We start from the raw sequence: 19451 nt of genomic DNA, 5'->3' as shown, positions 1-19451 counted from the left end.
GAAGGGTAAACACACTATTTGGAACCCAAAGAGGATTCGAAAGAAAGATTTGGAATGAACCAAGAGAAGTCCGGAGTCTAGTTGGAACGGTCGGAGCCGTCAGTGACGAAGGCCTGGTTGACATCACTCATGACAGGCTCGGACTGCATCAGACCAGTGAAGGGCATCTGAGGGTGGTGGGCCGGGGAAGAGTGCGGCGCGAAATCGCGAGTGAACGGAGTCCAGAGAGGAGTGCCGTGGCCGTAGCCCCAGAAGCCAACGGGAGACTGCTGAACAGGGGTCTGGACGGGGCCACCCTGAGCGTAGTACGGCATGCCATTGTTGTTGTTGTGCATAGGAGTTCCCATCTGAGAAGGAACGGGGGGAGGGGCCATGGGGTACTGGACCGGAGTCTGCTGCATGGGCATTCCCTGGGCCATGGGCTGGCTGATCTGCTGACCCATGGGCTGCGCGTTCATGGGAGCCTGCTGAATCATCTGCTGGTTCATGTTGTGACCCATGGGCTGCGCATTCATGGGAGACTGCTGAGCGATCTGGTTGTTCATATGGGTGCTCATCTGGTTGCTCATGGGCTGCATGTGCATAGGAGAGTGTATAGCAGGCTGAACCTGCTGCATCGGGCCAGGCTGCATCTGCATCTGCGAAACGATCTGGTTGTTCAAGGGCTGCTGAGTCTGGATCTGCATGCCCTGGTTGCTGTTGATCTGTGGGTGCATCTGAGTCTGAGTCTGGATGCTCTGCATGTTCTGCTGCATGTTCTGCTGCACGCTCTGCTGGGTGTTCTGCTGAGCGTTCTGCTGCATGTAATCGCCATTCTGCGGAGCCTGCAGCGACTGCGTGCCAACCATCAGGCCATGTCTGGGGTTGAGAGGATAGCTAGGTGGCATGACAGTCAAGGTGCCCTGGGCAGCCTCGGAGGAGGGAGCAGCCTCGATGGCCAGGCTGGTCAGGCGCTGCTGAACATGGCTAAGACGAGCAGGAGTAGAAGCGACACTGCCATGGTAGCTGTTGTTCTGAAAGGCGCGGTTGCTGCCGCCGCCGTTGAAGCCGCCGTAGCGACGACGTCTATCCATACGCTGTTGAACGCGGATGATGTGGTCCTCGACGAGGGAGTCATTCTAGTGAGCATGTCAGCTTGAAGGTTCTTCACACTTCAGTCAAGTAAGACTTACGAAACGCTCAATGGCAGACCGAGCATAGCTGACGTTGGTGAACTCAACAAAAGCAATCTGCTTGGGACCGTCTGTGCAGCTGTCAGTTTCGTTCACATAAGCATAGGAGGTATTGATTGAGACTCACCCTCGTAAGCGCACTGCTGGGTATGAACGGCAACCACACCTCCAATTTGATCCATGAGGTTGCGAATCTTGTCCTCGGTGAAACCGAGGGGGAGATCGCCCATGAAGATGGAACGGCCGTCACGCTCTGCAGTGTTGTTCTCCATGGGAGGACGGTGAGGCATGCGAGCGCGGATCTGCATGGCCTTCTTGAAGTCGTACGACTCAACCCTGTATGTGTGGTTCATGCGGAAAGCCCGAAGCACCTGCTGAGAGGGATCATGAACAGCGAACTGGACACGAACAGTGACCGGAAGTCCGAGCTTCTCTTGAATCTCCTTGTCCAAAAGGTTGATTCTGTCAAGGGCGCCGAATGGAGTCAAGAGCTCCTGGGCCTCCTCAACCGTCATATTAACTCGATCATGGCGGTAGATGATGTAGGTGCCTATGTTAGAATGTCAGCTTCAATCACGAGAACGTAAGGAGAACGAACTCACGGTTGGCGCGAACAGTCTCGGTGCGGCACGGGCGACCAAGAATCAAGCTTCCCCTGCCCTGGATGCGGGCATTCTCGGCATCCTCCTTCGTCTGTGATTGTGTTAGCGAGGCTGTCGAGAGTGAATACCATGTGGAAAGCTGCTTACATTGAATTGAACGAAGGCGTAGGGCATGCCGCTTCCATCGCGACGAATCTTGACGAAGACAACGCCGAAGCGGTCGAACTCGCTGATCACAGCGGCCTCGAGAGTTATGTCATCCTTGTACTCAGGGAGGCTGATATGATAAATTAGTGTTGAGCACTGATGAGCTTCTCTCGAGATTGGAACTTACTTGGCAACGAAGATGCAAGAACCAGTAGGGAAGCCGAACTGAGAGGTACCGGCGACATTGCGCACGAAGGAAGAGATGCCCTTGCTGGGAGAGCCACCGACATACTCATTGCGCTGAGACATGCCATTGCCACCAATCTCCGAGGTCTGGAGGTTGCTCTGACCGAGGGTGTAAGACAAGGCCGTGACCACGGGATCCTTGCCTGAGCCAGACGCGGTCTCGGTGAAGACGTCGCTAGCGGTGGTCTCAGGGATGGTGGAGCGGCTGCCACCCCTATGAAACAAAGTCAGATTATGTCCAGAACGTGATGGAAATTCCAAACTTACACAGCGGCTGTGGCGGACGAAGTAGGACGCAGCGCCTTGGCGGCATCCTTGGAAGAACGACTATCAAATGTCAGTGGTGATGAGAAAATGCCGTAGAACAGATGTCACTTACGAAGGACTGCCTCTCAGAGAGGAAGTGTTCAACTGCGCCGAGCTCTCAGTTGTCTCAAGAGACGCGAGCAAGCCGTACGGGTTACCCGCGAGGTACTCGTTCGTAAGGCGGACGCCGCCGCCAGTCTCACCATCCTCCGAGGAGGAGGAGGACTTTCCGGTGGACTTGCGACCATTGCGGTCGCCAGCCTGGCCAGCATTCTGCGAGGCCATCGCAGCAACGCGGAGCGCCTGCTCACGGTCGTGCTGGATGCCCAGCTGCTCAAGACGCTCCATGAACATGGCTCTGTCAGCCGGGTCAGCCAGGAGATCGCTCATTGAAGCCATCGCGAATGTGTATGCTGAAGTTGTTAATTTCGCAAACGACGGTTTCGAGGATTGAGAGCTTCGAGAATGATGAGATTGGATATGAGAAAGTGATGTAGGCAAGAAGCAGTGGAAGCTTGAGATGGGAATGGGTATGGGTTGTGGGTATGGGTTGTTGTGTGAAGAGAAGTGTAGATATTTTGACTGCTGATGTGTGAGTTGTGGAGGTTGAAGAAGGTAAACAAACAGCAAAGGATGGGTGAATTTCCGAGAGGTAGAGGAATCCAGAGGATAGAGAGATCGTGGGATTCAGATTCAACCCACAGGGCAAGGCTAGGGCTTGAAATGAGGCTATCGTGGGTCACTCACCTCTCGCAATAGTTGCTGAGAGGGCGGGAGCAGCCTCATGGGCTGATGCCCGGCCTGCTCCCGCCTTCTGTGAGGTCATGACCTCACTCACGAGAGTTGCAAAAAGGCGAGAGCAGCCTCGTCTGTTCCCGCCCTTTGCGATGAAAGGCCATAATCTCACAGAAGAGGCGAGAGCAGCCTCATGAACGAGAGCTCTCACCTGTTCCTGCCCTTTGTGAGATCATGACCTTAAACCACAAAGGGTAGGGCAGAGAGCAGCCTCATGAGTGACAGGCTTGTCTGCTCTCACCCCTGTGTGAGGTGTTTGTGACCTCACTCACGATAGTTGCAGGATGGGCAGGAGCAGCCTTGTCGATGATAGCTTGCTCCCGCCCTTCGTGAGGTGAGGTCATGACCCGACAGGTGATTGCAAGGAGGGCGAGAGCACCCTTGTAAACAAGGGGCTCTGCCTGCTCCTGCAGTATTGTTTGAGCGAGTTATTCGAGCAAATTTTCGAGCAGATTTTTCGAACAAGTTTTTGAAGCAGATTGTTGTAGTGTTGAAGCAAAATATCGAGAGAGCTGTTCAGCAAGTCAGTTATCAGAATTCTGATTGAAAGAATAGGTATGGGATGCTCTCACCAGCCCACTCATCGTTTCTTGCGCGGCGATGAGATGGGCTGCCCTCATCGCGATTTTGGGACGGCAGCTCTCGTCTGATGTGGGTGAGAACAAGTTGAGAAGGAGTTTGTGCGCTCCAAGTGGAGAGACTTTGTTCACCTGGGGAAATCTGGGCGGCAGGCAGAATACGACGGACGAATACGGCAGGTACAAGTTGAAGACTCCTGCCTCAGGCGATACTCAACCCATCATGAGGGTTGCTCCTGCCTTCCGTCTGATGCATCTACGTTACATGGAGGTGACCAAATATTGCGGTCAAGTTTCACCAGTGAGAGATGAGGCATTGAGGGTTCTAAGACGAAGATGAGCTGTAAGACGAACACGAGCTTTACTCACTTCATCGCTAATATTACCGCTGAAAGAGACAGTAAGACAATGACATCATGAGACTTATGGATTTTTTTCTAAACAAATGAAAGTGCAAGCTGAAGTACAATATTCTTTGTCGAGATAATGGTGATGAAAATGCCTTGCGGAGCATTGGTTCCTGCTCATCCTCCTACACTCTCCCTCCACACCTCTTCCACACAGGCAACTTGAACAGTCTCGTTTTTCTTATGTTTCTTCGGTTATTTCGTCCATCGTCTTTTCCCCTTCAAAAAATCACTTTGATTTCCTATTTTCTTCTAGCCTCATGGTTTGTGGAATGTGCCCTTTGGAAGATGTAATGGCGATCATACTGAAGAATTGATTCGATATGGAATAGGCTTGCATATTAAATGTGTATATAGTGTGTCCTCAATTATCCAAGCCCAGTCAGTAGAGCTCATGCCTGATTATTGAGGGACTCGTCGATGATGATTCTTCATCATCGTTTGGTTCAAGTTAGGTAGCTTAGGTTTCCCAGGTTGCAAACATCGCACTGCTTCCAAGAGGGAAAGATCGACAATGATGAATCTCAGCATTCAAGAACGCATCTCATTGCGGGCTGAGAGGGCAGGGCAATTGAGGTCACGCCAATACTCCTTGAAGAAGGTACTCGAGTACATCTTCTGCTGAACAGCACACGAAAGATTCTGTAAGCGGGAAGGCCCTTGGCGTCTCCCGTTCTTACCTCAGGGCACTCTTGACCTTATCTGGTCTCTCAGTATCCCGATTGAGGCCCAGGTATGTGCATTAGCAAGACTGAATACGACATGGCTGAACCTTCCACTCCAGAATTTATGTGAGTTGACACAGGGGCCTGTGAGGTACCTACTTGGATCCTCGCGCAGCTCTAGAGCGCTACTTCCCAGATACTCAAAAGCTTCATCGGGCAAGGACGGTCACCGTCCAATTCGTCTTCGCGATCTTCGCCCAACACAACACCTGCCTGATAAATCTGACATCTCTGTGGTACCTTAGGCAGGTTGGAAGGTAGAAACTTCCTCCAATAAAGTAGTAGTGGGTGGAAGGAAGACGACGATCGGCGAGGACATAAGGGCATGTCTGCCTCTCCCACGTCTCCTTTCTATTTCCGAGCTACATCACACCAACACATCATCACCCGCAGGCATAATCACAGCTATTCTTTTCTTGGCACTTCGCTTGAACTATTCAATACCAGACACTCAAGTTCAAACAAAATCTACAGACATGGTCGACGACGGTGTAGTCAGGGTGGTCCGAAACCCGCAAACGCAACAAGCTTCTCGAGGAGAAGCCGTCATAAATGACGACTGCTGGGACTTCGAAAACATGGGAAGCCATCTCCAGGTGACACACATCGATGGGACCGTCCGGAATGTGGACAGGGACGCTCTCGGCACTACCATCTCGTCAGAAAGTAGCAGAATCTGGCTATTGATGTTGGTAAGTAATCCATTCCATCTTGTTGTTGTTATTAAATCTGACTGATACACTCCAGGCCCAATCATTGGCCATCACAGCTGCGTTTCTGGGTTGGGTAGCACCCGGAAACACGAGGTACGTGCTGTGATCATGAACACAATACGGCCCCCCTTGGCTCATACTAATGACAAACAATAGTGTGCTGTTCCATACAGACCTACCCCAGACAGATAAGGTGCATTGGACGCCAATCATGTAGTTCATGGGAAGCTCCATCGGATTTCTCCTCCTCGGTCGACTTTCAGACCTGTACGGACGGAGGCACTTCATTGTCGGAACCTCCCTTCTGGGAGTCGTCGGCTGCCTCCTCGGCTCCTTTGCGGTCAACGCCGAGATGCTCATCGCCGCCAATATCTGCAACGGACTGGCTGCTGCCGCCCAGCTACCTCTTGGAGTTGCTGTAGCCGAACTCGTGCCGAACAAGGACAGAGCAAGAACAGTTGCCGGTACTTTAGTACTGCCATTCATTGTTGCTGGTTTGGGCTCTGCCATAATCCCATCATTGTTGGACGATGGCAGCCCGGTGCAATGGCGTTGGGGCTATTACACGGGAGCCTTTCTGGCTTTCGTCTCCTTTCTCTTGTATCTGGGACTCTATCGCCCACCTTCGTTCTTGCAGCTCAATGTGGCTGGGAAGACCAAGCTTGAGATGATCAAGCATTTGGACTTTGTCGGTATCTTCCTTTACGTCTCTGGCTGCGTTTTGTTGCCACTCGGGTTCTGTTTGGGAATCTCCTCGTACCCTTCTGTCGGCAAAGAGGTCATTGGAACCCTAGTCGGTGGTTTCTCAGCGCTTGTCTTGTTTGTAATATACGGTAAGGTTGGATCGCATTCGAATATTCTGACATATCTTCTAACGTATCGCAGAAGCATTTTCCACCACCGAACAGCCTCTCATGCCTCCAAAGATGTTCAAGAATGTTCAGTTCGCAAGTCTCGTTGCTTGTGCAACTTTCTCCTCGATGGTTTTTTATGCCCTCACCGTCCTCTGGCCATTTGTTATCGGAAAGGTTTTCAACAAGGACTCGGACACGGTTGCTTGGTCTGCCTCATTGCTACCCTTTGGTGCCACACTCGGAATAGCCTCGACAGCTGTTCCGTCACTACGTGGTGAACGCTTCAGAAAACAGTGTATGGTAGCGTCAGGTGTCGCTCTGGCTCTCATGGCTCCATTATGCACTATATGGTTTGACATCCGCCATGGACTAATTGTTCTGGCGGGCATATGTGCGTCTTTTGGTAAGTCTTGCGGCGATCGCCAGGCGTTGCCTGAGAGTTTTTGACTGATACATGCGTCTTAGCTCTTGGCCACATTGTTGCCGTTGCCATCACTGGTGTCACCCTTGTGTGGGAACCGCAAGATATCGGCCTCGCATCAGGAGTCCTCGGCTCAATGTGTAGCTTGGGCTGTGCCTTCGCAAGGGCATTAGTTACCTTGTTATTGAGGAAAAAGCTGGAGGAGGAGCTGACCAAGTCCGTCACGCCAGTTGTCTTGGACGCTATCCTGCCCGGCCCCATTTTGAAACAACTGGCCACCACCATCCGAGAGCAAGCAACAATGAACGGGAAAACCAACTTGACGGCGTTCACATCAGTGAGCATACTCTCCAGGTTTGCAATTACCAACGCAATTCAAGCCGGATACAGTTATTCACTTCGATCGATCTTCCTTGCCATCATCCCTTTCTCCGCTATTCTCCTGATCGCCGCTTGCTTCGTTCCAAATCTGGACCAGTTCAATACTTTGAAAGTTGCAAGAAGTTTGCAAGGCCCTGATGGAAACGCCCCACAGAATGATGAAGAAGCGGCCGAAGAACCAGGACTTGAGTTGTCGATGCTTGGTCGGCCTGTGTCAGCCGCAGATGTGATTTGATCTGTCTCAAGTGTTTTTTTGTTGACGGCAGCTTAGTAGGATGCTGGGTCATTGGGGGTTGGGTTACATCGGAATGTTTTCGACCAGCATTGCTTTAGTGTTAGAGGAGGAAAGACAATAAACGCATGAACTGTTTCCGCAAAAGGCGTTTTCTAGATCCGCTCATGAGTTGTTTCGCGAATTGCAGGCGGCACAAAGGGTTCAGGTACGGGAGAGCGTAGTAATTCGACGGGATCCGGGGATTGCCTCATATCGAACGACCGGGATGGTGACAGACGATGATAACAGCTGTTGCGAGACCAATGAGACCAGGTTCTTATTCACCGGATGCTGTATTCAATGTTCGTCAGATCCCGGCCGGTCTTTGGATTGACGATCATTGGATCGTTGGCTGAGGTGGTGGGGTGTGGAGACTGAAGTTTGTCAATGGAAGTGGGAAATGTCTTGTCCATCGACAGCCAAAGCTCCGATGGCGGGGCATGGCGGGGTGCAACCGACGTCGGTCGCTCACCCCAAAAATTATTGGGCCGGGGCGCCGCCGGCGACATGCCACTCTCCCCTTGACTCACATTGCCAACCCGCCCAATTTCTCTATTTATCTCCAAGCTGTGGCCCTCGCTGATTCAGTCCAATTCCTCCTTTTCGACAATTGATACCCTCGATACCCCTTCGTCATCTTTCACAATGGGCGAATTCCCCGTCAAGAAGTGCGGTACGTTTTAGCCCCTCCACCCCGCCATTGCCGCCCTTCCGCCATCGGGAAACCTCGATATCGGCAGATTGCAAACTTTGGCGCCTTTCAAGATGTATCCAACAATCCAAAGCTAATTCAGAGTCCACCTCAAGGCGTTCTCGGCTGCACCGGCTCCGTCGGCCAGCGCTTCATCCTGCTTCTGTCGCAGCACCCGTACCTCAAGCTCGTCGCTGTCGGCGCCTCGTCCCGCTCCGCCGGCAAGAAATACCGCGATGCCGTGAGGTGGAAGCAGGCCTCGCCCATGGGCGCCGTTGCCGACCTCGTCGTCCGCGAGTGCAAGGCCTCCGAGTTCAGCGACTGCGACGTCGTCTTCAGCGGTCTTGATTCTGACGTTGCCGGCCAGATTGGTGAGTATTCCCAAGTGCTGCTATTCCAACGCCTGCGAAGGAAGGACTGCACTCGCCTAGATTGAGAAACAATGGCTAACCACCACGGCCAAAACAGAGATGGAACTCCTCAAGGCCAACCTCGCTGTCTTCTCTAACGCAAAGAACTACCGCCGCGACCCTCTCGTGCCTCTCGTCGTCCCCACCGTCAACCTCCCCCATCTCGACCTGATCCCCCACCAGCGCAAGCAGCACAACCTCGAAAAGGGCTTCCTCGTCTGCAACTCCAACTGCGCCGTCATCGGCCTCGTCATTCCCTTCGCGGCCCTGCAAGCCGTCTTCGGTCCCGTCGACCAGGTCTCCGTCGTCACCATGCAGGCCGTCTCAGGCGCCGGCTACCCGGGCGTCTCGTCCATGGACATGATTGACAACGTCGTCCCCTTCATCTCGGGCGAGGAGGACAAGCTCGAGACGGAGGCGCAAAAGATCCTCGGCACCATCACCTCGGACCTCACCGCGTTCGAGGACCAGAGCCAGCTCAAGGTCAGCGCGGCGTGCAACCGCGTGCCCGTGCTCGACGGCCACACGGCCTGCGTCTCGCTCAAGTTTGCGCGCCGCCCCGCGCCCTCGGCCGAGGAGGTCAAGAAGGCGCTGCGCGAGTACGTCTCTGAGGCGCAGAAGCTTGGGTGCCCTTCCGCGCCCGAGAGCCCTATCCTCGTGCACGACGAGCCTGACCGGCCGCAGCCGAGACTCGATCGCGACCTCGGTAGGGGGTACACCGTCAGCGTTGGCCGTGTTCGGGAGGATGAGAGCGGAATCTTTGATATCAAGTTTGTTGCGCTGAGCCACAACACTGTCATTGGCGCTGCTGGCTCGTCGATCCTCAATGCTGAGGCTGCTGTGCTCAAGGGCTTCGTTTAAGCATCTTTGAGATGGAGAGGAAACGAACAAGTGGAAACGAATAAGATTTGAGGATGGCCGGGTATTTATCATGAGGGATCACAAAAATATTGGTGTATGGGTGCACGGTTGGTCGCATTTACGGCATGGAAATATCACAATTAAAACAGCATGAGGGAGAATCTGGACGTACGGTAGATGAAAAGTAGGCCTACCGATTGCGATAGATTTCCCGCTTTAGAATGTCTTGAGGCCTTACCTGAGTGCGAAATGAGAGTGACGGGCGTTTGAGTGACAGTTTTGTCGGCAGTCACTACTGGCGTATTTTATGCTGGAAACGGGATCCTACCTGAGGTACCTTAGGTAGGTTTCTCTGGTTTGAGAGGCTGCCTCGTTGAGTGGAAGGCGTATGCATACTACTGCCCTTGCAGTCAGTAAATCCTACACGGAGGTGAACCCGGGCAGGCATGCTGCATCTCGAACCAGCCTTCGATCGCTTGGTAGGGCTAATTAAAGATCAGGCTGCGTCGAAGAAAGACCTTCCCTGTGTCTGCAATTCTATCATAGGTCTTTTATCTCCCATCTCGCCTTGGCTCATGTTCTTCTATTCCAACATGCTCTTCTGCGTTTTCTCCGATCAACGTCGCCGATAACCATCACGATGGGTAGACCCAAGTTCTCCCAAAGTCGATGGCGACAAGCTGCGTTTTACTTCGCCGTGGCAGCCTTCTCAACTTTTTTCATCAACTTTGTATTCACACTATGGGCGAGCATCCAGAAACGTGACACGATAAGTGACGTTGTCGGTATTCTGCTTGATACGGACTGTTCAACCATCCGAATACTAAATTCCGGGATCCATATTCTGATCAACGTCCTTGGTATAATTCTTCTTGCGGGTAGGAACTACTGTATGCAAGGCTTAATGGCACCAACCCGACCAGAGATTGACGATGCACACGCCAGACAACAATGGCTCGACGTTGGGGTCGCCAGTGTTCGAAACTTTTGGAACATCACATGGAAGAAGAAGATTTTCTGGGTATTAATTGCAGCTTCATCCCTTCCATAACATCTGGTGTAAGTATGGTTATTACACTTCCTCATCTTCTCTTTTACTGTTTCTCCCCCCCCCCCCCCCGGAGCCCTTACTGATCAACAATCAGATACAACTCCATCATCTTCAGCTCGACATCAGTGAACGACTACAGCGTCTTGAATACGAATGCGTACATTTCAAAGAAAAAGACCGAAGGCGCACTCGATAGTGCCGACTGGAAGAGCATGTACTCAAATTTTCTTGGCGATAACGTCGAGGAAATGGACACAACACGATGCATCGACGCCCACCGAGTCGCTTTCCTGTCCTCACGAGGAAACTTACTCCTTGTATTTGATGATAAGAAGGAAGAAAATCGTACGGCTGAGGTCTTCGATATTTCGGGATACCCATATCTTTGGATGTGCGGCCAATCAGGTGAAAGAATTGCCGGCATACTCGCTGGTAACTTGACATGCGAGGACTATCTGGTCGAATTGCGAACTACGTCGGGAGGCTGGAAGCCTCTGGGATCAAGCGTCAAGGAATGTTACAGCCAAAAGACTGAATAGCATTGCAAGCTCCTCTTCAGCAGCACTCCCTGCTGGACTATGACAGCGTTTAACGTTGCCAAAGGCGTCTTGATGCTCTTCGTCGCCTTCGGAATGGGCGAAGAAGGTCCTCTGATGACCATTGGAGATGCAGTGACCTCTTTCCTTGAAGATCAGGATGAGTCGACTGCGGATATGTGCCTCAAGTCCAGGGACCACTTTGTTGCCCAACATTGGTCCAAAGGTCCAATACAATATGATCTCAAACCGCAACGGAAGTCTGTCGCCATTGGCCCAGCGGCTTGGTTTCTTTGCTTCTTGTTGTATGCTTGTGTTTCCCTCCTTTCATTATATCTACATGCTGACAACGCCACCAGGTACTTTGGACTCATCATCGCCTGTGCAAGTTTGCTGGTTGGAGGCCTGAATCACATGTTAGGTGGCGGCGATATCACAAAGCTTGGTCTCGGCGCCATGCAGACCAAGACCATCCTGAACACGGATGACATGAGTCAAGGATCTATACTTGCTAATCTTCTGCTTGTCAACACGCCTCAAATTATTCTGTCACTCATTTACTCCACTTACAATGCCCAGTACACCAGTATATCCTTGATTACTGAATGGGACAGGTTTGGCAACGAGAAGGAGGCAAAGAGTCTTCGCGTCTCGTCTACACGCAGAGGAGCTCAGCGAGATACCTACTTCCTTCAACTGCCGTACCGCTACTCGTTCCCTCTTGTAATATTTTCAGGGGGACTTCACTGGCTCATTTCTCAGAGCTTCTTCCTCGTCAACCTGGAGGTATATGTCCCTCCAGCTGATGGCAGGCCTATGGTACGACTAGTAGAGGGGAACTCGTTTGCCGGTGTGAGAGCCTGCGGGTGGTCGCCACTCGGGGTTTTTTGTGTTCTGGTGGTAATTATCTTCATGATGGGAATTCTCATTGTCACGGAGAGACGTCGTTTGCGATTCGGGGTCATGCCCGTGGCGGGCAGCTGCAGCGCGGCCATCTCTGCTGCTTGCCACCCTGGCTCAGACGAAGGAAAGATGTGGGAGAAGACTCTGAGATGGGGCGTAGTGGACTCATCTACCGTCGGGCCCTGTTCTTTTTCTTCTGAGCCAGTCTCGGTCCCGGTTTGTGGTCGTTTGTACTCGTGAGTCGGTACTCTGTCTATTGATTACTTGGGACGGGTTGAGGAACGAGAGCTTCTAGTTTAGAAGCTCACGAGCCGTGGACGATGTCATGGGGAAAAAAAAGTCAACGGGGTCCAAGATATATCGTCGGGATCGTCGACTGGCTTCGTTGCCTTTGTGAGACAACCTATGTTGCGAGTCTCTGCTAGAAGGACGCGAAGGTTCCTCAGGGGTCATACTCAATTCATATATACTGTCCTGCCTCAAGCATTAATGTCAACAAGGCTTGGTCGTGCTCATATCTTTGTACCTCTATCAAATCTATCGGTACTTCTCATTGTGACATGGCGAAGTAAGATACGTTCTCAAGAGTCGAGATTTCCCAGGCATGCCAGGTCAGATAGAGTGGTACAACCAACGGATGTACACATGATGGACGTATGGCGCATTATTAGAGCAAGAGAGAATTTCATACAAGCAAGCCGCGATTGTACAAGAGACAGGATGGAAACGGGCATGGCAAACATCTACTTAGTTATCATTTGGGCTAAGTCTTCTCGTACTGGGACGTAGTGAAGCCAAAATTAATAGAGAGATTTGTCTTTACTCGGCAGTGAATCTATGGGCGCAAGACTTGTGCCTCGAGGTATAAAGAAGCTGACAGGCAGATTGAATGTTACAAGAGATTGTAGATAGTGGTGGTAATGTTTCTTGTCATCCATCTATTGTTTTCTACGGCCACTCAATATCTTTTGCCAGCATGTCGAGGCTTTTATCGTCAACAAATCTGATATCAGGATACAGCTCCCGAAGAGACGCCCACATCGTGGATATGTCTCTCGGCGGAGGCACTGGCGGGCTCTTCTTCCCCCCGATTCTGCCTATTCGCCCGATCTTTCTGCTCCTGGTACTCGTCCAGCCTGTTCATGCACCTCTCCCTGTCATACCGTTTCGTAAAAACGCCCTCCTCGCGGTATATCTGCGCGTGCGGCGTGTCCCGGGTGGTATAATATATTTGTTTTCTATTCATGGCAGTCTGTGTTGTAATGAGCATCAAGAAGCAATAGTAGCTTTGAATCATGGGGATTGCGCATACCATCTCAAACTTTTTGAACTTTTCCTTGGCCATGGCGAAAAAACTCGTGAACTGTGTAGGTTTGAAATCTGCGCCAGGCTTCTTCGTCCGGTGCTTGCTGTATTACGCAAGATTAGGAGCGTATTCAGACATGGAAAAACTTGATTCAGTCAGCATCTCCGGGAGACTTACAGGATCCGATAACCCGGTCGGCTTCGGACCAGTCTGGGGATCCGCAAGAACAATCGTGCCGCGCTCCGTGTCGATGAGGATATAATGACCGTCGCGGCCGGACGGTATGGTCGCGTAAACAAACACATGGGGCGGAAGGGGTGCGGTCGAGATACTGCCTTCGTAAGGCTCGAAGAGCCACTCGTCGGCGTACTTGGTGGGCAGGCTCAGGACGACATCACCGGTGAAATCGACAGCGGTGGCGCCCTCGTAGACCATCCACGGATCCCAGTGGTCCTCCTTGGTACGGCTGACGTAGGGGATGTGCCTCATCAGGTCCGCCACGGTGTCGTTCTTGCCGAGGCAGAAAGATTTGACGAAGTCGGGCGTGATGTGCTCCCAGCCGCCCTCGGGAGGGTGTTGGACGACCTCTGGCGGTAGGAAGAGCCGCGTGAGGAATTCATAGTACGATGTGAGCTCCGAGACGAGCTCGTTCCTCGAGTATGAAGGTTCTGCCATTCGGAGGGAGCGAGGAGAATATCTTTGTGCCGAGAGATGAACCAACAAAGAAGCTCTTCACTGGGGAGGGAACGGGGGTCCATACTTATACTAGGCACCAACGTGGGTGCATGCGGGGCCGAGTTCACCTCAGGAACTTGTTGCCAAGCTTTGTTAGACGAGACACATGAAGAGAAATTCCTTCGCCTGCTCCTTCATTGAGAGAGCTTATCTTGTTGCCCGTTGGTGGACAGCTGGTTCGATCAGTTCCCGCGTCTCAAAACAGTGGCATCGGCAATGGCCAGATCTGTTCCACAGGTGAGGATGAACCAGAAGCTGGTGGACCCCAATTCTCGACCATCACAAGGCATTCAAGGTCTTAGGGAGGCACTACGAGGCCGGCTACGCCCGGCTCGTGATGTCGCGGGCATTTCGACTGGGATCGCCGCCTTACGGAGAATCTCTAGGATAGAGTGAAGATGATGGAGTGCGGGGATCCCTCCTGTAGCAGAGAGGCTACTGCTTTTGGCGGAAGCGGCATGGCTATTACACTTGCTTCTGGTTTTATGGCTCTCCAGTTGTCCTTCGTAGATGCTTAACACAATGTTCCTCTTCATGTAGAAGACGGGTGGTGTGTAATACCAAGGAAGTGTGAATCAAAAAGAAGCGTGAACTGGTCTACGGAGGAACAACCATATTTGTAAATTATAGAGACTTCTCTACCCCTATTTCAGAGAAAAATAATTCCAGTTAGTGTCTAGCGAGGTTTCTTTCCATTTACCCTAATCCGTAACCTGCTGACGCCCCTCGGTGCGTGATCGAAGACTCAGAGGGGTACGGGATGGCCAGAGTTGCGTTTCAGACACTGCTAGTTCGTCCATTCCATTGAATTCATATGCCTCCTAGCTGGGAGCTCTGAAACCCATTCAAGGTAGGTAATTTCGCAACCGCAGTCATGGCAGGAAAGAGGTTGTGGGGAGCCTCTCGCAGTCTTTCCCGCCTCAATTAGGATGCCGTAGTTAAAGCAACGGAATCCTTCGAGTGTTTGGTGACAATGAACACCCCTGATGGAGGGTAGATCGTCGCGTTCGGTTCTGGGGTATCTTCCCTGGGTGCCGTTTCTGTGTAGTTTCTGGCAGTCGAATGAGGCAACGTGGCATCGACTTGACTTTGAATACTCGACAATTTAAGACACGACATGGCAAAGTGTAGCAAACACTAAGCCTATGCGCAATCTATCAGAAATACATGGCTTATAAGGAGTCAGTGAATCAATGGAGTATTGTGATAGGCACAATCTATGCTTCAACAGATATGCATCTTACCCGACCCCGATTCACGAAATCAAAGGGTAACCATCTAGCAACGAACTAAAACACACTGGTATCAAAAAGCAAGTAGATCATCGGACTTAGCTCTACCATTGGTATGCTTCTGCCTCGAAGTAGCTGTCGCGTCGCGTTACCCTGGCCACTTTGGTACGATCAATAACAACTGTAACACTGATAATCATCAGCGTCGAATCGAACATGAAGCTAAAATTCCCGATTGAAAGAAGCCTTGAGACCTCCGAGGTTCGGAGAGTCTACTCTCCGTTGACCGATATGAACCCGCAAACAACAAAATGCGATCAAACAAGGTCACGGCAAATGCCATGGGATGGATGCTGAAGTTGGGTAGGTGCCTCGGCTCGGTAAGATGAGACGAAAAGTAATAACAATACCCAACCTCCCTCTGCTTCCTCGAACTCGCACACGCAGCACAACGGTGTCGGCCGAGTCAAGGTTTCCCTCGGAGCCTCGCCCAAACCGAGATGAACCCCTGCAACAAAGCAAACAAAACCTTGCCACACACGTTTCCTCGCGTATTATGTTTTTCCATCCGGTAACTAAAGTAAGGTTTGTAACCTTGAGCCTAGAGTAGAGGTGTAAAGAAGAATCAGTCGGTTTAGTCTAATGGGATGTTTATCGTGCGTGTTAGATAGGTCCCTTGGACCCTCTGAATCACGGCAACTAGTTAAAACCTAATACTGACTGTCCAAGTCTTGGAAGAGATGAGTAAAAAGGGCAAAATAAAAAGGAAATCAAGGACAAAAATCCTAACGGAAACCGACAACGGGATTTTCAAACATGATCATGAGGCGGTTGCGAGACTGCCACATGAACACTTTTAAGCTTCGCAAACATGCCAAGTCACCCATTGAGTAAGGAACAAAAGCCTCGCAAGAAGCCCTCCCTCGGCGCAGCCCATAGACGTCCCCCCTCGGCGCAGTCCATAGACGTCCCTTCGCAGGCACCTTGAACCTTTGCTTCCCCTTTCCAAACGAGTAATACCCTGAAGAAAGAGAGGCAGAGATGGAGAATGCGAGGAGGGGTGTGGAGAAGATGGGCCGAGTGGGAACTGGACAGTCGAGACGAACTCTGTTGAGGTCTCGTGCGCATGGGTTCCCTTACCTTCCGTACTTGGCTAGGTGTGGCTTGGTTCTCTAAGCCGAGGAAACGTATAACATCGTGACTTTACTTTCAGTGTAGGGAAGAACAGCAGATCAATGAAGCGGCAACACCGGCCTGGTGGTTTTGCTGAAGCCATGGAACTCATTTACTAAGACCCGTGATGAGCTGGGGCGTCGTATCAGAGGGATCAAGAAAAGCGAGACGGAAAATCATAAGCCGCGGCAGAATCCAACGCAGCAGACGACATCCATATACGTTCGCCTGTGAAAGGCCACGAATAATTCTCTTTCAAGCGCCAAGCCGGGCCGCACAGATTGACTGTATCTAGGACGGGTTGCGAACTGAACAGTGTTTGGTGCCGGTCACGACTTTCCTCACAAGGTCGCGAGCTGCCAAAACACCAAACAATGGCACGCCGGGATAGCGCTGTTAATCATACGTTTGCATACTACATCAATGCTCGGCGAACTGCAGAAGCTTCTCAGGGGAGCACACCAGCGTTCTCGTCCGTTGATAGTTAATTGCTTGTTGTGCTGCGTAAGTGGTGCAAAGCTCCAGAGCTTGGTCCTAGTCGGGGAGAAATATGTCCTGGGCCGCGCGGGAGATTTCGCCTATATGAAGGGATATAGAGAAACACTCAAGATGGAAACCTGCAAGTGAAACAACCATGCGATGCAGGAGCAAGACCGTGGGAAGGGCGCTGGTTGGCAGCACAATCCGGATAGGTGCAGAGCGAGACGCGAGAAGTCGCGGGGAGCTATATATGGCCGCCTGCTTCCCCCCTCGTCTCTCGGCCTAAAGTCTGTTTTACGTTTCAAAGAAGAAGATCGGAAATGCGGATGGACGTCGGCGGCCGGTGCGTGACATGGGACGACGTTATGCGTGTGCCGTTTGTCGTCGCGGCCGAAGCACGGACTGATCCCGGCAGCCAGTTTCGGGGGTGAGAGGGGTCTCATGTGCGGGGGAGTCGGCGAGCTTCTTCTGCAGTTCTCGGCCCAAGCCGGTGCGTGCATGTTTACAGCCTGCGGCCCGATGACGTTTCCCCCTTCTCCGTCTTTGTTATTTGATATGCAGTGCCCGCTTGACGCTGAGGCTATGTTGTATCGTCGACTGCAGCTCAATCAAAGGCGAAACATCTTCTCTGTGGGTTTTCAATGGTGCGGATCTATGCAAGAGATAGACACAGCCAGAAAGGGTCGAGACATGCAAAAACCCGACGCAGCTCCCGAAAGTCAAAAAGAAATGTGTATCTCAATAAAATATTAGATGCCAAGTTGAGAGGACCAGGGAGAGGCGAGTGCTTGTTCAATCAGGTTCAGGGGTTCAGCTTTCAGCGTCGTAGTTTCTTGATGTGAGGCTCATCAGACGAGAGCATACTGCTTGCGACGTAGCAAGACAGATCCGACGCGTCAGCATCGAAAAGCTCATGGGTAAAGAACAAGCAATGCTACCAGAAGAACTTGAAATAAGCTGGGACGGGGGCTGCCAGCCCAACTAGGCGTCCGTGTGAAACACACATTCGGGATCCGGGGGAGATGGGACGAAGAGAGGATTGACCTGAACGGACGGACACACAGGGGTTGCAAAGCACTGATGTTCAGGTGTCAAGAGCGAGGCGTCGGCCGTTTGGTTCGCGGGGTCTGGGTCGCGAGGTAAATTTGGAAGCAGACGGTCTGAAGAAGCAAACGGCGGCGTGAAGAGGCGCCGCTGGGCGTTCTGAGACCCGGAAGAGCCCACGGACACGGAGGCGAGGGAGGGCCAGGCAAGCTCCGGACGCCAACCACCATCAGCCAAGATGGGCTGAATCGGGAGGAGGCGAGCGACAGCGATTGCTGAGATAGCGGGCGGCCCGACAGTCTTGGCCAAGTCCAGACCGGGATTCTGTTTGTCCTAGGTCACAAAGGGCAGAGGACGATAGTCCACGAGGCTGAACAGAGTGTAACGGATGGCGGAGATGAAATCGATAGACAAGGCGAGCGATGACCAAACGCGTTAGGTTGGTCAAGCCAGGCGGAGAGGCACGAGGGCCCAGCCTTTAGAGCGCAACGACCTTCAACTGCCGGGTTTTTGGGGCTGTCGACAAAGCTCAAAGAAATTGTATCTCTGTAGAGCCGCAAACGGTGGTATCGACGACTTGGTCCAGGTCAATAGTCACGAGTTTTCCAACGAGGAGGCAAAGTGGCCAGGAAGCATGGTGGTAATTAGGCGATCAGGCGCGTCAGTGCAGACGCAAAAGCAATGCGCCGGGTTTGGAAGGGCGACGGGCGGCGGCAGTCAAGTTTGCGGAGCGATTGAGATTCCGGCGTGCAGCTGACAATTGAACATTGCCAGGGTCCTGGGGCCGGACCCCCCGGTCTGCATAGTCCAGAACATGGCTTTGCCGCGGCGACGGTGTTAGTAGAGGGTATCCGTATTCTGTACCGGAAGCTTGGATGGAACACTAATTCGTCTGTTGATGGTAGCACTCGGATTGGATTGTGTAGAGTTGGATAATGACCAGGCCATTCGGTAGATGCCGCCGCACAAGCATGAAGATGGGCGCAGGCATTGTGAAGCTGAAGCACACCGCAGTCCCTTCAGCATGCTTCAGACTTCAGACTTTGAGGGTTGAAGTGGGCACGGGGTGACAGGGTGAAGTGGCACAGTGGTAGTCGGGTCCAAGGGATTGAGATGCCAGGAGCCCGGGCTTGGTGCTACCGGGGCTCTCATACCGATGCCGATGCAAATGCAAGTGCAGATATGCGAGAGCGGATGCAACTCGAGCCCCTGATGCGGTCAAGAACTGACTTAGGGGGTGGCTCTTGTTGACTCGTTGTCTTTGATTCGGATGTATGAAGTAGGAAAATCAAATCGACATAGGGGAGTCGTAGAACTAAGAATAGGACTAGATGATGACGGGATGTGCAATGGTCTTTGCTGATCGTTCGTGACCTGAAACTAGCTGGGCCAATGTTGCAGCATTTCT

General features: G+C 52.1%; 6 protein-coding genes across 6 annotated transcripts; 3 read left to right on the top strand and 3 right to left on the bottom strand.

Moving 5' to 3' along the window:
• Positions 1–77: 77 nt before the first annotated feature.
• CTAM01_06268 (RNA recognition domain-containing protein) lies at positions 78–2872 on the bottom strand (the record flags this gene model as incomplete). The annotated part of the gene is made up of 8 exons (XM_060522295.1): positions 78–1118; positions 1173–1243; positions 1300–1722; positions 1775–1865; positions 1922–2051; positions 2109–2381; positions 2435–2494; positions 2547–2872. The coding sequence occupies 8 exons, from the start codon at positions 2870–2872 to the stop codon at positions 78–80; spliced, it is 2415 nt and encodes an 804-aa protein (XP_060383023.1).
• Positions 2873–5454: 2582 nt separating this feature from the next.
• On the top strand, positions 5455–7582 carry CTAM01_06267 (trichothecene efflux pump; the record flags this gene model as incomplete). The annotated part of the gene is made up of 6 exons (XM_060522294.1): positions 5455–5670; positions 5726–5784; positions 5848–5884; positions 5909–6524; positions 6577–6948; positions 7011–7582. The coding sequence occupies 6 exons, from the start codon at positions 5455–5457 to the stop codon at positions 7580–7582; spliced, it is 1872 nt and encodes a 623-aa protein (XP_060383022.1).
• A 684-nt stretch (positions 7583–8266) lies between these two features.
• Positions 8267–9583, top strand: CTAM01_06266 (aspartate-semialdehyde dehydrogenase; the record flags this gene model as incomplete). The annotated part of the gene is made up of 3 exons (XM_060522293.1): positions 8267–8294; positions 8429–8683; positions 8781–9583. The coding sequence occupies 3 exons, from the start codon at positions 8267–8269 to the stop codon at positions 9581–9583; spliced, it is 1086 nt and encodes a 361-aa protein (XP_060383021.1).
• Positions 9584–10515: 932 nt separating this feature from the next.
• Positions 10516–12313, top strand: CTAM01_06265 (uncharacterized protein; the record flags this gene model as incomplete). Its single annotated transcript, XM_060522292.1, has 4 exons — positions 10516–10559; positions 10729–11150; positions 11220–11475; positions 11530–12313. 4 exons carry the CDS (start codon positions 10516–10518, stop codon positions 12311–12313), a joined length of 1506 nt encoding a protein of 501 aa, XP_060383020.1.
• Positions 12314–13082: 769 nt separating this feature from the next.
• On the bottom strand, positions 13083–14054 carry CTAM01_06264 (uncharacterized protein; the record flags this gene model as incomplete). Its single annotated transcript, XM_060522291.1, has 3 exons — positions 13083–13325; positions 13386–13478; positions 13557–14054. The coding sequence occupies 3 exons, from the start codon at positions 14052–14054 to the stop codon at positions 13083–13085; spliced, it is 834 nt and encodes a 277-aa protein (XP_060383019.1).
• Positions 14055–15812: 1758 nt separating this feature from the next.
• On the bottom strand, positions 15813–15914 carry CTAM01_06263 (uncharacterized protein; the record flags this gene model as incomplete). Its single annotated transcript, XM_060522290.1, has 1 exon — positions 15813–15914. One exon carries the CDS (start codon positions 15912–15914, stop codon positions 15813–15815), a length of 102 nt encoding a protein of 33 aa, XP_060383018.1.
• Between the last annotated feature and the right edge of the window lie 3537 nt (positions 15915–19451).

Source organism: Colletotrichum tamarilloi (assembly GCF_030869305.1).
Source record: "Colletotrichum tamarilloi strain Tom-12 chromosome Unknown Scaffold_17.1, whole genome shotgun sequence".
Lineage (NCBI taxonomy): Eukaryota > Fungi > Ascomycota > Sordariomycetes > Glomerellales > Glomerellaceae > Colletotrichum > Colletotrichum tamarilloi.
The sequence above is the reverse complement of the archived record's forward strand: the minus strand, read 5'-3'. Positions and strand labels throughout refer to the sequence as shown.